The 13,267-nt window shown below is 42.9% G+C and overlaps 1 protein-coding gene across 2 annotated transcripts; it reads right to left on the bottom strand.

Moving 5' to 3' along the window:
• Nucleotides 1-1,502: 1,502 nt before the first annotated feature.
• Nucleotides 1,503-10,445, bottom strand: LOC119348956 (regulator of MON1-CCZ1 complex-like). Of its 2 annotated transcripts, XM_037616966.1 has the most exons (14): nt 10,108-10,445; nt 8,856-8,957; nt 7,836-7,913; nt 7,512-7,652; nt 7,170-7,429; nt 6,800-6,953; nt 6,384-6,493; nt 6,220-6,307; nt 4,791-5,102; nt 4,630-4,704; nt 3,914-4,539; nt 3,727-3,835; nt 2,200-2,379; nt 1,503-1,815 (listed from the first exon to the last, which is right to left on the bottom strand). In XM_037616966.1, the coding sequence occupies exons 4-14, from the start codon at nt 7,650-7,652 to the stop codon at nt 1,654-1,656; spliced, it is 2,217 nt and encodes a 738-aa protein (XP_037472863.1). In that variant the 5' UTR covers nt 7,836-7,913; nt 8,856-8,957; nt 10,108-10,445; the 3' UTR covers nt 1,503-1,653. The 2 variants fall into 2 exon arrangements, with proteins under 2 accessions (XP_037472863.1, XP_037472864.1); XM_037616967.1 differs by lacking the exon at nt 8,856-8,957.
• Nucleotides 10,446-13,267: the final 2,822 nt, after the last annotated feature.

Below are 13,267 nucleotides of genomic sequence, written 5' to 3'. Positions count from 1 at the left end.
ACCTCCCCGAGCCCAGCGCCGCTGGCCTGGCCGCCTCCACGAGCCTAGCGTCGCCGCCTTCTTGTTCCCCTTCGAGTCCCTCTCTGCCTCCCCTCGATCCTCAACAACGTGAGGTGCCCGTCGTTCCTGTTCTTAGAGGAGTTCATCGGCGACGACCGCATCTACAGGGTGTCGCCGCCGGGCGTGCTGCTTGCCGCGGTCGCCGACCAACCCCTGGTGCCCGTGGGCCGCCAACCTTCCCACTGCATCAGCAATCACGATCATGCCAGACCCAGAGAGAGCCCTGCCGTGGCTGCCGCTTTGAGATTTGTTAGCTTTTTTCTTTTCTGGAGACGAATTGATGACGTTGCGGTCCAAGTTTGAGTTTTATTCGTTCACGTCTACAGTCCCAACGTCATTCCATTGCGCTTAGGGACAATTGCATTTTTACCCCTAGTTGGTTCCTACCCACGGGTTTTGCCCTTACTTTTCGAGCTTGCTCAGTTTTTCCCTTACTTTTTCCGTCGAGGTCTCTCGAATGCCCTTTAACCAAAACTTTGAAAATTCATAACTAATTCATATGAACTCAGAAAAATGTAAATAAGATATCAAAATGTTCAGATAAACATTACCTTTATGGGCATATCATTTGCATTCAAGACAAAAGCATCGTTTAAACTACCCGAGGTAATTAATGTTATTAACATTATTAAAAATAAATAAGTATAAACAATATTTTGTCGTGAACAAAAATTATATGCAAATGTAGGTGATGTTTTCTGAACATCCTAATACTTTATTTGCATTTTCCTGAGTTCGTATCAGCTTGTTATGAAGTTTCCAAATAATGGTTAAAGTCGTTAGAACATTCATAACAAGTTGATACAAACTCAGAAAAATATAAATAAGTTACCATGATGTTCAGAAAACATCACCTACATTTGCATATGATTTTTATTCATGAAAAAAATATTGTTTATACCTATTTATTTTTAATCATGTTAATAACATTAATTAGCTCAGGTAGTTTAAACGAAGCTTTTGTCTGAATGCAAATGATATGCCCATAAAGATAATGTTTATCTGAACATTTTGATATCTTATTTGCATTTTTCTAAGTTCTTATGAATTAGTTATGATTTTTTAAAGTTTTGGCCAAACGGTCAAAGGGCATTCGAGGGACCTCGATGAAAAAAGTAAGGCAAAACTGAGCAAGCTCGAAAAATACGGGCAAAACCGTGGGTAGAAACTAACTAGGGGTAAAAATGTAATTGTCCCTTGCGCTTGAGCCAAACACCTAGATTTTTTGAGAAATCAAACTTACAAACTTTGACAAAGTCTAAAGAAAATTATTTATATCTACAATACCAACTATATACAATATGAAAATATGCATCGTGATATATTATGTATTTTATACCAAACTTTTCAGGTCTGCTCGAAATTGACTCGTTGTCAGCTCTTGTATTTTATAACCAATTTTTAGGCGAGCTACCAAAGCCAAGCCAAATCAGCAAATCCACTCAAAGCAACCGAGACCGTTAACGATGACTTCGGAGTACAAGCATAGAAATCTTTTAAACAGGGTGAACAAAGTCATCAATTATTACACGCTTCCTCCAAACCTCAAGAGCATCAAAAAGAGAGTCGTTCCGCGGAATAACGATGCATAGTTCAGACCATTTCCGACAGTATGTGCCGATATCTGCTATAGTCCGACGTCGTCTTGAAGCTCGGCGTGAGCTCAGCAAAAAAGCTCAGCACGGCGGCAAGGTTTGGCGTGCTGTTCTTGGCCACGGCTTCCTCCAAAAACAGGGAAGGCTGCACGGTGATAACCTGAACCAATCGTCATGTCAGCAACATCCCGTTGGAACAAAGCATTCGGACAAAGTCAGGATGGACTAACTTGAGCACCGATTTTCAGACAATCAGCAACTCAGAGAGTAACAAACTTGGTTGTAGTAAGTTGCAACGTACTCCCTCCGTAAACTAATATAAGAGCGTTTAGATTACTAAAATAGTGATCTAAACGCTCTTATATTAGTTTACAGAGGGAGTATACAATAACACTTCCTAATTAGTTGTTTCCAAGTTGATACATGGGTGGAAACAGAAATGAGAAGCACTCAACAATAACTAGTTGTTTTCAAATCGACACATGGAAGCAGCAATGAGAAGCACCCAAAAAGATAACATAGCATCAGTAGGGTAGGCGAATACCTTGTATTTTCGAGCATAGCGTAGAGCCTCCAGGTAGTACCCGTCTTGGAGTAATGCAGCCACGTAGTCATGGTGCAGGCACCTCTCCCGGAGCATGTCGACTCCCAGCTTCCTTGTCAGTGAATGCTGTCGACCCAGTTCAATGAGCTGCATTGCGAGTTCCCTGGACGGCTCTAGGATCTGCAGGAATTGGTGCATCGCCAAAATGAAACCATACTTCTTGGCCACATTCTTAGGGAGTTGATAGTGGTCAATTTGTTTTGTTCTTTTACATGGAAAAGGTCAATTTTTTTTTTTGGTAGAAACTCTCAAAAGTCACTGCAGCGTGCAAGCATAAAAGCATAGTGATTCATGCTAACAAAATCTGATGGCCACGATGAATCTCCATCTGTGCAATGAACTGATGGGCTCAATTAGAGGCCTGTCGATCGAAGCTCAATTACAGGGGGGTGTCATCAGACGAGTCAGATGCAGGCTCAGATTCAACAATAGTCAATGCTACTAGAGACAAGCCTCAACTGAAACTTTACATAAACAATATTCAAAGACTAATAGTACTACTTAAAGGAAACTGCAAAGTACAGTTGACATATGTATTTCCTTCAGAAGTGAATGGCTTCTGCTCGTTTCCAATCATGTTGGATTGGACATTATCTTCTATATCTAAATAGCTAGCCCCCACTAACCTATTTCTATTTCTATCAACATGCAAGAATGCCACCTCATCATTCAACATGCATGGGAAAAGGCCCACCTCAACATGCACCCATGCGTAAGTAAAAGCTACCTCAACATGCAAACATGCGATTTTTTATTTTATTCAAATTTAATAAATATTTTACAACTAAACAATAATCAAACACAATAAATCATTTGTATTTTAATTTTTAGTTGTCATATTATTACTCCAAATATTCATGTTCCATACAACCAAATCTCATTAAAATATATGCAAAACATTCCCACAACAATGTGCGGGGTATCATCTACTCCCTCCATCCCATAATATAAGAAAGTTTTTCAAATTAACATAGCTTGAAAAACGTTCTTATATTATGGGACGGAGGGAGTAGTTCATATAGTTTTCATCCAATGATGGATGAAAAAGGTTGTTTGATTGGACACTATTCATACAAATTTAAGGCATGTGAAAGGTAACAGTTTGTTTGGAATCATACTCGTCAACATATTTAACCCTACTTGCGCTAATATAGTGATTCCAATTTCCTTCGCAAAACAGTAATATATTTAACCATCAGCACGCCTGACATTATAATCATAATTGCCGCACATATCATTAATAATGATGTTGAAATAATGAAAAAAAAGGTAATATATTTAACCACCAGCACACACGACATGATCGATTGTGCTAGTCTAGTTAATGGTAATCGCCAACTGATCATTAACAGTGGTGTTGGAATAACAAATTGACCTTAGATACAACATCATGATTGATTGTGCTAGACTACTTAATGGTAATTGCCACATTGATCATTAATAATGGTGTTGGAATAACATACTGACCTTGTTCGATACAAACAGTGCTATTTCAGCATAACGGTTGCTGCAGGCCAGCAAAGCAGTCATCATGACATAAAGGTCAGGAGGAGCCTTCAGCCCAGCTTTTGACAGGCTGTACACAAACAGGACAATACTTAGTGTTCCTTTTCTTTGTTGCTTCTAAATTAATTTTAAAGAAAACTAAAAGTACCTTCGTAAAAACTCCATGATGACAGCAATAAGGTATGCAGGATCACCCATCATTTCATCTTCAACAAGCACAAAGACGGACTGGACCATTTCAATTGGTGAAATTGCCACACTAGCAACATGTGTTCCATGCTGCATTGATGTACCAGAAGCCAATGGTTGGCTATCCTCGCCTACAAACTGCGGTCTTTTGCCAGTGGCGTCAGATATCAGGGAGCTTGATGTTGCCTGACTTACCGCTCTCGATGTATTGGCAATACCGTCAGAATCAGAGGATGTGTTTAAAGATGACCTATCTACATGTGCTGCCAGGTTAGCAATTCCATGCTCAACTCCTGAATTTGACTGTGACTGTCTACTCTCAACCCCACTTACTGAATCAGTGTTGATAACAGGTCCAATCATGGTTCCAGGAGGTTCCTGAGAAACCACACGGGAGTCCTCAACAGGCTGAAAACTTGACTGTTGGTTTTGCTCAGACGTCCTCCTAACCCCAGCAGCACCGCCTACCATTTTCATCGAACGAGAGTATGAATCAAGAATGATATCCATTGCCTTTGCAACCAAAGTTATTGGCCTCCTTTCCAAGATGGTTGTTCGAACTATAGCAAGGCTTAGTGTCTTAACCTGAACCATAAGTTTCAATAAGAAATATTATGACAATGGTAATAGATGGCGAAAACTGAACGATCACGAAGTAGTGAAATCGTATTTTACCATACTCAGGTCAGACTTTCGTCTCTGAAGGAATTCCAAAATCGAAGGAGCATCAGAAGTACTAGCAGCAATAGCCTAGATTTCAAGCTACTCATGTCAGGAAAATTGTATTTGTGTTGAGGATGAATTAATCAAGGAATAATCCATTGACGATTCCTTACCTCCAGATCTAAATGAAGTTTCCAGAGTAGCCCATTCTCAGCATCACAGATGAGGTCAGGAATGAGAAAGTTCCAACCTTCTCCATATAAAGTCCCGCCATATGCACTTGATTGCTGATCTGCAGGTTGTGCTGCTTGCTTACTATTGCTGGCCAGTCCTCTCACAAGCAGTGGAAGTGGTGCAGATATTGGTGCGTAAGAATCCATAAATACATCGTAAAGTATCACAACTTTTGCATCAATTTGATGGACCATGATTATATTGTCAACTGCACTAACTGCAATTCTGCTTGAATATACTGGGAGAGTACCCTGAAATAACAAGCTGTGAGTTAGGGGACTACGGTTTTTTCTTGACAGACGAAATAGAAGAACATTCCCCAACAGGGATTTCAGAACCTAGACCAGACTAATCGGTTTTGTGATCACCGACTAAGACACTCCTTAAATCTCTCATTTTAACTTGGCCAAAAGCAGCAATATGGCATTTTTCAGCCAAAATTAGAGCAGTTTATAACTTTTCAGGAACGCAAGTGTTTACTTACAAGGGACAAATGAACAGTTAAATTTTAATTATAAATTATGTAACTGTAAACAGACCTATAGTTTAATGTAAACCGAGTAGTTTCCTACAACCTAACCAGGCCCAGGATGTCAAACTGAGGCACAACTCATAGACCTTGTGTCAACTTTAGCTCCAGCTACCGCAGCTTTCTAGGGAAGAAAACAACACACTGGAATCGAAGCGTGTAACGTAAGCTTACATTACAGTCTATTCTTCATGCCCTTATAAGAACTATATGATTCCAACAGTTACCCTCGTCTTTACTATTAAAGGGGAGTTGGGGATTGTACATCGCTTTTTTGGTACATTCACGCTCTCCCTTGAGTGTCCTGTTATGGAGCATGAGTTGTGAAGGTGGAAAGTGGTGCCGCAGCACGGTGTGCATGTGAGGCCTATGTGTCAGGGTGTGTTGGGTTGGCTACAAGGGCTTGCAAGCTGTGATTGAATCGGCGGCTGATGAATAAACAAAAAACTCGTCTCCTCCTCTTGTGCCTCTTCTCTGTTCTTTATCTCAAGTCAGGCAACCACCGTGAGTCACACGTCAGCAATCATACCAGCAAGTGGATAGTTACACAAGATAATGAAAACACAAGAGATCCCTGTCACCTTAATCTTAATCACCTTAAATTAAAGTCATTGCAGAATATGTTGCAGACATGACAGAAACAGAAACTTATTATCGGAATCTACAAACTGAAACAGACACCTAACTCGGAAAGAAACTATCTGAACATGACATGTACTCCCTCCGTTCCAAAATAGATGACTCAACTTTGTACTAAAGTTAGTACAAAGTTGAGTCACGGTAGCATTTATTTGATAAGAAAAGAAATTGGACATAAATACATCGGTACAGGTTCAAACCTGTTGTACAACAGCATCACGGTAGAACCGGTACAGGTTCAATGCCATGCCGACTCTATCCAGCTGCAAGCAGTAAATCCTACCATACCTGCCAAATTTGGGAAATGTTATTGGAATTTATGTGAAATTTGTAAAAAAAAAAAAAAGAGGGACAGAAAGCATACACTGTTACAATGTGAACATCAGCAGCAGCTAGGACAGGCTTGTTATTTGCTTCGGATTTAGACATCACCATCTCAAACTTAGGCAATTTGACGATCCCACCAGCAGAAAACTGTTAGAACCATATATAAAAGTTAGCATACAGTTTTGATGTTAAATCAATGACCAATGTCAATTTAATGGAAATAGAAAGTATGTTCGAAATAAAGTTCCAAGCCTGCACTCTACTACACAAAGATTACTTTAAAATGTCTCAGCTCGGAATCTGCTTTAAAGTTTAAAGCGCAACTACAGCATCAGCCCACCAGAATGAGCATGGTTAAGAAAAGTTAAATACCAATCAACATGTATAAAAACAATCCTCATCAGAGTTGTTTCTTTGGGGTATGTTATCTTCAATGGGTGCATAATGCATTACCTGATATCCAGTGAACAGCGTACATTGCATTCCAGATGCAAGAAGAAGCAACCTGCTTTCGTGAGTGTAAAGATACCAGGTGGCACTGCACTTTTTTGACTCCACTAACCGAAGAGCATTTGACTGAGGCTCATAGACAAGCAGATCTAACCCACTGCAATAGAGACACATTTCACAAAAAATGAACCAAAGAACAGGATAGCTTCCTTCTACATAGAATTAAAATATGAATGAAGTCAGTCCCAAAATAAGAACATCTTACAAGTGCTCCTGTGGCTGTGAGCCTGTGACAATAGGCTAATTGGATATTTGGATGCAGAACATATAAAGTTTCTGTTATTTATATTGCAGCAGCAAAACCTTTACAAACCTTGTTTTTATAATTATGGCATCACAAGTGGGACAGTCGGTCCAGAAAAATCCCAGTATGGTCTCAGAATCTGCTCTGCACTTCTTACTACAGCCTTCCCCTGTTTCTCTATTTCTAAACTCGACCTCATGACTGGATCGCTGAATCCCTATGGCTTTCTGATCCAGAGAAAATCGAACTGATAAGATGGGGCCTTCATTAATTGGATCAGAGTTTGGAGGTCCAGATTGAGTAGATGCAGCTATCTTCCAGTATAATATCTGCAGCAATGTAACAAATTTACTTTGTGATAACCAAGTATCTAGCGGAAATGTAAAGTCAATTAATTAGATATTCAAATACCCGATCAGCTGTTGGGGCTACAAGAAACTTATTCGCATCATCATAGAATAGCCCCTTAATATCTGGAATGTCACACCGTAGCGGAGGATGTTGTACATAAGCATGAGAGAGCGCACCAGGGCTGCTCAAACCTCCTTGCATCTGATTGTGCACAATTCATTTGTTATTTCAAGCGAGTCAATTAGTGATCTTGCAGTTTACCAACATGATACAAAAGGGAGCTGCTGTCAGCATGATGCACAGCTCTTTTTCTTATTACATGGTTATAAAACACCATGCTATCCATATTTTCTTTTGAGTCGTAAAATACAGAGCTAGACTCACCTGAGAGCACACTGATCACACTGAAAGGTGGTTCACACCAAACTACAGACGCCTTGAACTTCAAGCCTTATTCTTGACCTTTGAGGGCAGAGTAATGAAAGTTAGGACAGGAAGATAGATCCACGTTCAAGCATGAAACGATTACACAGATTGTAAGCAGTCTTTTAGAAACCAAATACAAATTTAAATCCATAAGCCTATGAATGGACAAAAAATAAATTAATGTAAGCACTGTATATGAATTGACAAAAATAAATTAATTTAGGGACTGTATATTAATCAACAAAATAAATTATTTCAGGAACTGCACACTGACAGTCAACTGTTTCCAATTGGCCAACAGTCAAATTTCTGGACCATGGGACCAAGATTAGCCCTCAACTCTCTAGACTTCTCTCACCCTGCTCTCACCTCCCAATCATCCCATCCTCACTGCCACCCATTCCCCAAGGTCCGCTGCCCCCTACATCACAAGAATCGCTCTAGCGTCACGAGGCCTACCCCCCAGCACCAACACCAGCAGTTACCTCATCCCCCTCTCTCAGCAGTCGCTATCTAACCATTGCCCCCGCCATCTTCCCTGTTGCCGCGGCTATATTACCGCTGGATCTGCCTCCTAGTATCAACCACCACCAACATCTTCTCTCCCAGATTATCTGCCCACCGATGTTCTTGACATGCCCAGACGGCATGCTGACCCCACCGGTTATCCCTTTAAGGCCCACAGGTGCAGAGAGCCACCATCCACCCCAAAACCCCGCCAGCGATGGTGGAAATGACATGGTCATAGGGGGGAGATGGACGGAGTACGCAGCAGCAGTGGAACAAAAAGAATAAACAAACAAGAGGAGGAACAAAAATGGGTAGAGAAGTTGATTATTGGCCAAGAAGAAAACAGTGATTTATTTAGAACAACCAAAGGCCATTTCCATTTGAATTGGGTGCTTAATTGTACAGGTGAAAGTTGTAACAGTACGATTTGATACAACCAAACTATTTTCTTAGTAATGGGAACATTACCGCAGTTTGCATGCATGCTCTGAGTGCTAGAAACTCCTTAGAACACATATTATGTTCAATCTCAGGGACCTTTGCTGCTATGCATCTCCCATAATCTTTTGCCTGCATAGCATAGCTGATAAATAGACCACCCGCAACATTATAAAACAAAAAAAGACCATATCATAAGGTTACTGAGTATTCACTCATCTTCACCAAGCCAGTTGGCGCTAGCAATTTGAATTGCATATGGTATCACCAGTACAGCAAGTTACGTAACCTTTCAATGTCAAACCATTTCTTTGAGGCGAACTGAGCGTAGCTCAGATGATTAGGTTCCTTGTGGTGGAACCAACCCACCCGGTTCAAGTACTATACTTGGCATGGGTGCTCGCATTTTCCTGAACTTATTCCAGGCTTTTTGGCGATGTTCATTCAATGGGAGACGATGTTCCCATCGACTAAGAGGTGCCTGTGGTCATGTGGTGACTTCATCTATCTCAACATTTGCTAGCTCAGTTTCCCAGAAGTGCTCATAAAGGTAGGGTGTGCGTGCGTGTGTGCGTTCATAGGGTTGAGTGTATGCACATCTCTGTGAACATCTACATTTGTACTATGTTTCTAAAAAAAAAAGGGAATTGTATATGGATACTTCCAGTTCACTCCTACTTAGCTACCATTCATATCATGCTATTCGATTCAGTGTAACAACATATGAAAATCAGCAGCAACAAATTTAGGGGTAATTAACAGATTGAAGTGCACTTCCTAAATATAATCACCCAAGGGCAGAGGAGCAAACAACTAAGCAGCAAACATCCTCCCCATAGCCGAAAACCAAAATCAGGACTAAGCTGATACCCACACGGGTCAAATTAGACCGTTTAACAGGCTTCCAATGATCCGGTAGCAACAAACTACCTTTCGCGAAGTGCGTACCTACCAGGTATAATAACAACTAGTAGCAAAGAGACACTAATTACAACCGGGAACCTATCACCCATCGTGATCTTTCCAGCAGCAACATCAAACCAATCTGCAAGGGGAAACCTCCCAAATCTACCACCAGCACCGTGACCACTTGCTGCTAACCAAAAATAAACTACCACTACTACTACAAGGGAAATCTGATCCCCGATCCTGCTCTGGCGTATCAGCAACCCAAAGACCGCAGCAGGTACGGCAACTACTTAGTAGCTACAGTAACAACGAGTGAACCATCGCACTTGTCGGCGAGGATTAATGGGTGGAGGAGCGAGCGAGCGAGCGGCACCTGGGACGCGCAGGTGGCGAGGATCCGGGCCAACGCAGAGGGGGCCGCCGGCTTCCGTTCCTTCATCCAAACCCTGGCCAGATCACGCGGCCATACCAGGTGGGGAGAAGGGGAAACAGCGGCAGCGGCGGCAGCAGGGGAATTCGAGGTGGGGCTCGAGCTGGGGCGGCGGTCGAGTGAAGAGGGGTTGGGATTTGAGTCGCCTGGTCGGGGGTGGTGGTGGGGCGAGCTCCTACCGTCGTCGTCTTCACCGGCCGGTCCACAATGAGGCAGGCAGGGATGGAGAAGAAGGTCCGGAGATGGATTCGCTAGAAGCCGAGATGGGAAAATTCACCGGCTCGGCTCGCCGCGGTGTCTGGGCCGAATGGTTCGCTGTAGGGCCATTGGCAGCCCGGCCTGAACATGAAGCGTAAGGGTCGGGTCGGGTCGGGTCGGGCTCGGGCTCCAGTTTTGGCCCAAAAGCCTGACTTGCCTCAAAAGTAGGGTTTTGTCAGACAATATTTATATATTCCCCCAAAATACTTAACATGATATATTTTTAATGTGAAAAGTGCAATGTTTAGTTGTTTTGGGCTGGGCCGAGCTCAGGTTTTGGCTGCCGGCCCGAGGAATACCCAGGTCTAGTCACACAACTTTGTACATCGGAAATCATGGAGATAAGTATATTTACTACGCGTTAGCATGCATTAGAAAAGACTTCGTGAGAGAGGGTCAAGGCAGGTGACTGAAGCCCTAGCCACCACCCCGTCTTCTCCCCTTCTCCCCGTCACCAGGGTGCATCACCGGGAAAAAGGCCGCACAGAGTCAGCGCCATCGGGGAGGTTGCTGATCGTGGTGGGCCTACTCTGGAGGAGTTGGTAGGCTGCCATGGGTCGGTGACGGAGATGAGTAGCCAAGGTGCGGTTGTCGGCAAACGATGCTCGGCGGCGTTGGTGGTGATCCAACATGACGATGTTCAATGGCGGCCCCGTCTAGCTAGGTCACCGAAGAAGAGGTTGTTGGTGCATGGTCGTGGGAAGCGGTGAGCTTGACATCAAACCCGAATCTGGCATGCAGTGGCATTGGTGATTTGTCTCTGGTTTCTTTAGGGAGTGTTCGTGTCTAGTTTGAGGCGGTTGTGATGTCCTAGTATATGAATAATGGCATCCTCGCCCTTTCCCCATTTTCATTGGTGTGCTTTTCATCGGCACCGGTGGGTGTGTGGAGCTATGTCTCCAGCAGGTCTCCCGATCCATTTGGATTCATATCGCTTTATTGGTCATCGGAGTTTCTATAGGATCTTTTCGGCGTTTTTTCCCTCTAGGGCGGAAACTTGTTTCGCTGATTGCGGTCACCGGCGTCTCCTCATCTGCATTAACGATTTTCCTGTCATTGCTTCTACAAGCTCCTGGATTTAAACAAGTTTGTCCCGTTGAGGTGGAGGCCCAGAGGCGACATTGAGTTATGCTCACATCGCGTCGTCGGTGGATGCAGGGTGAAGAAGACTTCCACATCCCCAATAATTTGAATGTATTTTTTCTGTAAGGGTGTGTTTGTAAGGACTTGTAATATTTAATATATGGCCTTAGAGCCTTTGACAGAAAAGTAAAGTATTCCCTCTAACTATCAGGTTTTTGACATATCCCCCTAACCTTTTTATTGTTACTCGTAAGCTCCTAATCAAAATGAACCAGGTGTTTATCTTCCATAACCATTTATCGTCGGGCGGTTCGGCTAATTTTGTGACCGGTTCGGTTTTGATTCCCATGTTGGATAAATTGTATGTACCCAAGGAGCTAAAAGGAGGTATGGTTTGTTGAGTCTACCGCCGGTGGAGATTGGCCAAATGGAGCCAGCGGTTGTGTTGATGCAGCCTGACCCCATGGGCAACCCGTAGCTGATAAAGCTAAGCATCGTCGGTCGTAGATCATGCTTGGTATGAATCCGATGAGGAAAGTCTAGTAGTCGAGTTCCCTCATCATTTCCGCCATGCCACATCCCCTGATGTTGTGTCCACCTTCGTGACGAGGTCTTGTACTCCTACGAGTCTTAACCTTGTAAGGTGGCCTTGTCTTTCATGAGTCATATTCATACTAGAGGAATCTCATTAGTGTTGATGAGTTAAGCTCTATGAATTTGAGTTCTAATCTTAAGTGTTTACAGTCCAACACAAAGGGATAAGTAGGAAAAACATAGATAGGCTTTGGGCCCAACTTTTTTCTTCTAGCACTAGCAAAAGTTAGTACTCCCTATCTTCATTCGTAAATGGATGACATTTTAGCTAGTGAAACAGTTTCTCAAATTGTTGGGGATATAACTATTAGGTATGACCTTTCCAGGAGGGGCCGGGTTATACCCATGGCGATTCATCATCATGAAGCCCATGAAGATATTTGAAGATGGCGATTTAGTTAAAGGGCCCAAGGCCCAAAGGCGGCTTAAGGCCCATAGAGATAAACTGCCATATATGTATGACTTGAGTTATAAGGCAAGACTAGATAGTCACCGAGCCGGACACTGTTTATGAGCCGGCCGGGACTCTGTAAGCTGCTGGGCATCGACCTCTGTATATAAAGGGACGACCCGGCGGCGGTTCAAGGCAAGAAACAACAAATCGAAAGCTAGGTCAAGCGGATTCGCTCCCTGGTAATCGAGACATAAGCAATTCCACCGAAACTGGATCGTAGGCTTTTACCTTCACCGCAAGGGGCCGAACCAGTATAAACTCCCGTGTCCTTTGTCCCGTTTAACCCCTTTAAGCTTCCTAGTTGCGATGGCTCCACGACTAAGTCCTTTTGCTAGGACATCTGTCGTAACCTTTCCACGACAGTTGGCACCCACCATGGGGCCAGTGCACGGTGGATTTGAGTTCTTAAAGGGCAGCTTCGAAGGGCTCAAGGGATACTGAAAGTGCGTTATATCGACTAGAGGGGGGTGAATAGGCGATTTTTATGAATTCTTCACTGAGGAATTTTCTGGTGAGTAAATTCCTTAGCGAAGAACTACTTGCAGCGGAATAAGTACTCAAAAGCAAACATAACATAACACAAGCATAGTCATCATGATGAAATGAAGACAAGCACAGAGTACAAAAAGCGTAAACACAGGATAACACAGGATGAGGACAAATAGACTAAAGAAATTGAACTGAAGAAATTGAGAAAGTCTTCAGTCAGAGTCC

This window comes from Triticum dicoccoides, chromosome 1B (genome assembly GCF_002162155.2).
Source record: "Triticum dicoccoides isolate Atlit2015 ecotype Zavitan chromosome 1B, WEW_v2.0, whole genome shotgun sequence".
NCBI lineage: Eukaryota > Viridiplantae > Streptophyta > Magnoliopsida > Poales > Poaceae > Triticum > Triticum dicoccoides.
The sequence above is the reverse complement of the archived record's forward strand: the minus strand, read 5'-3'. Positions and strand labels throughout refer to the sequence as shown.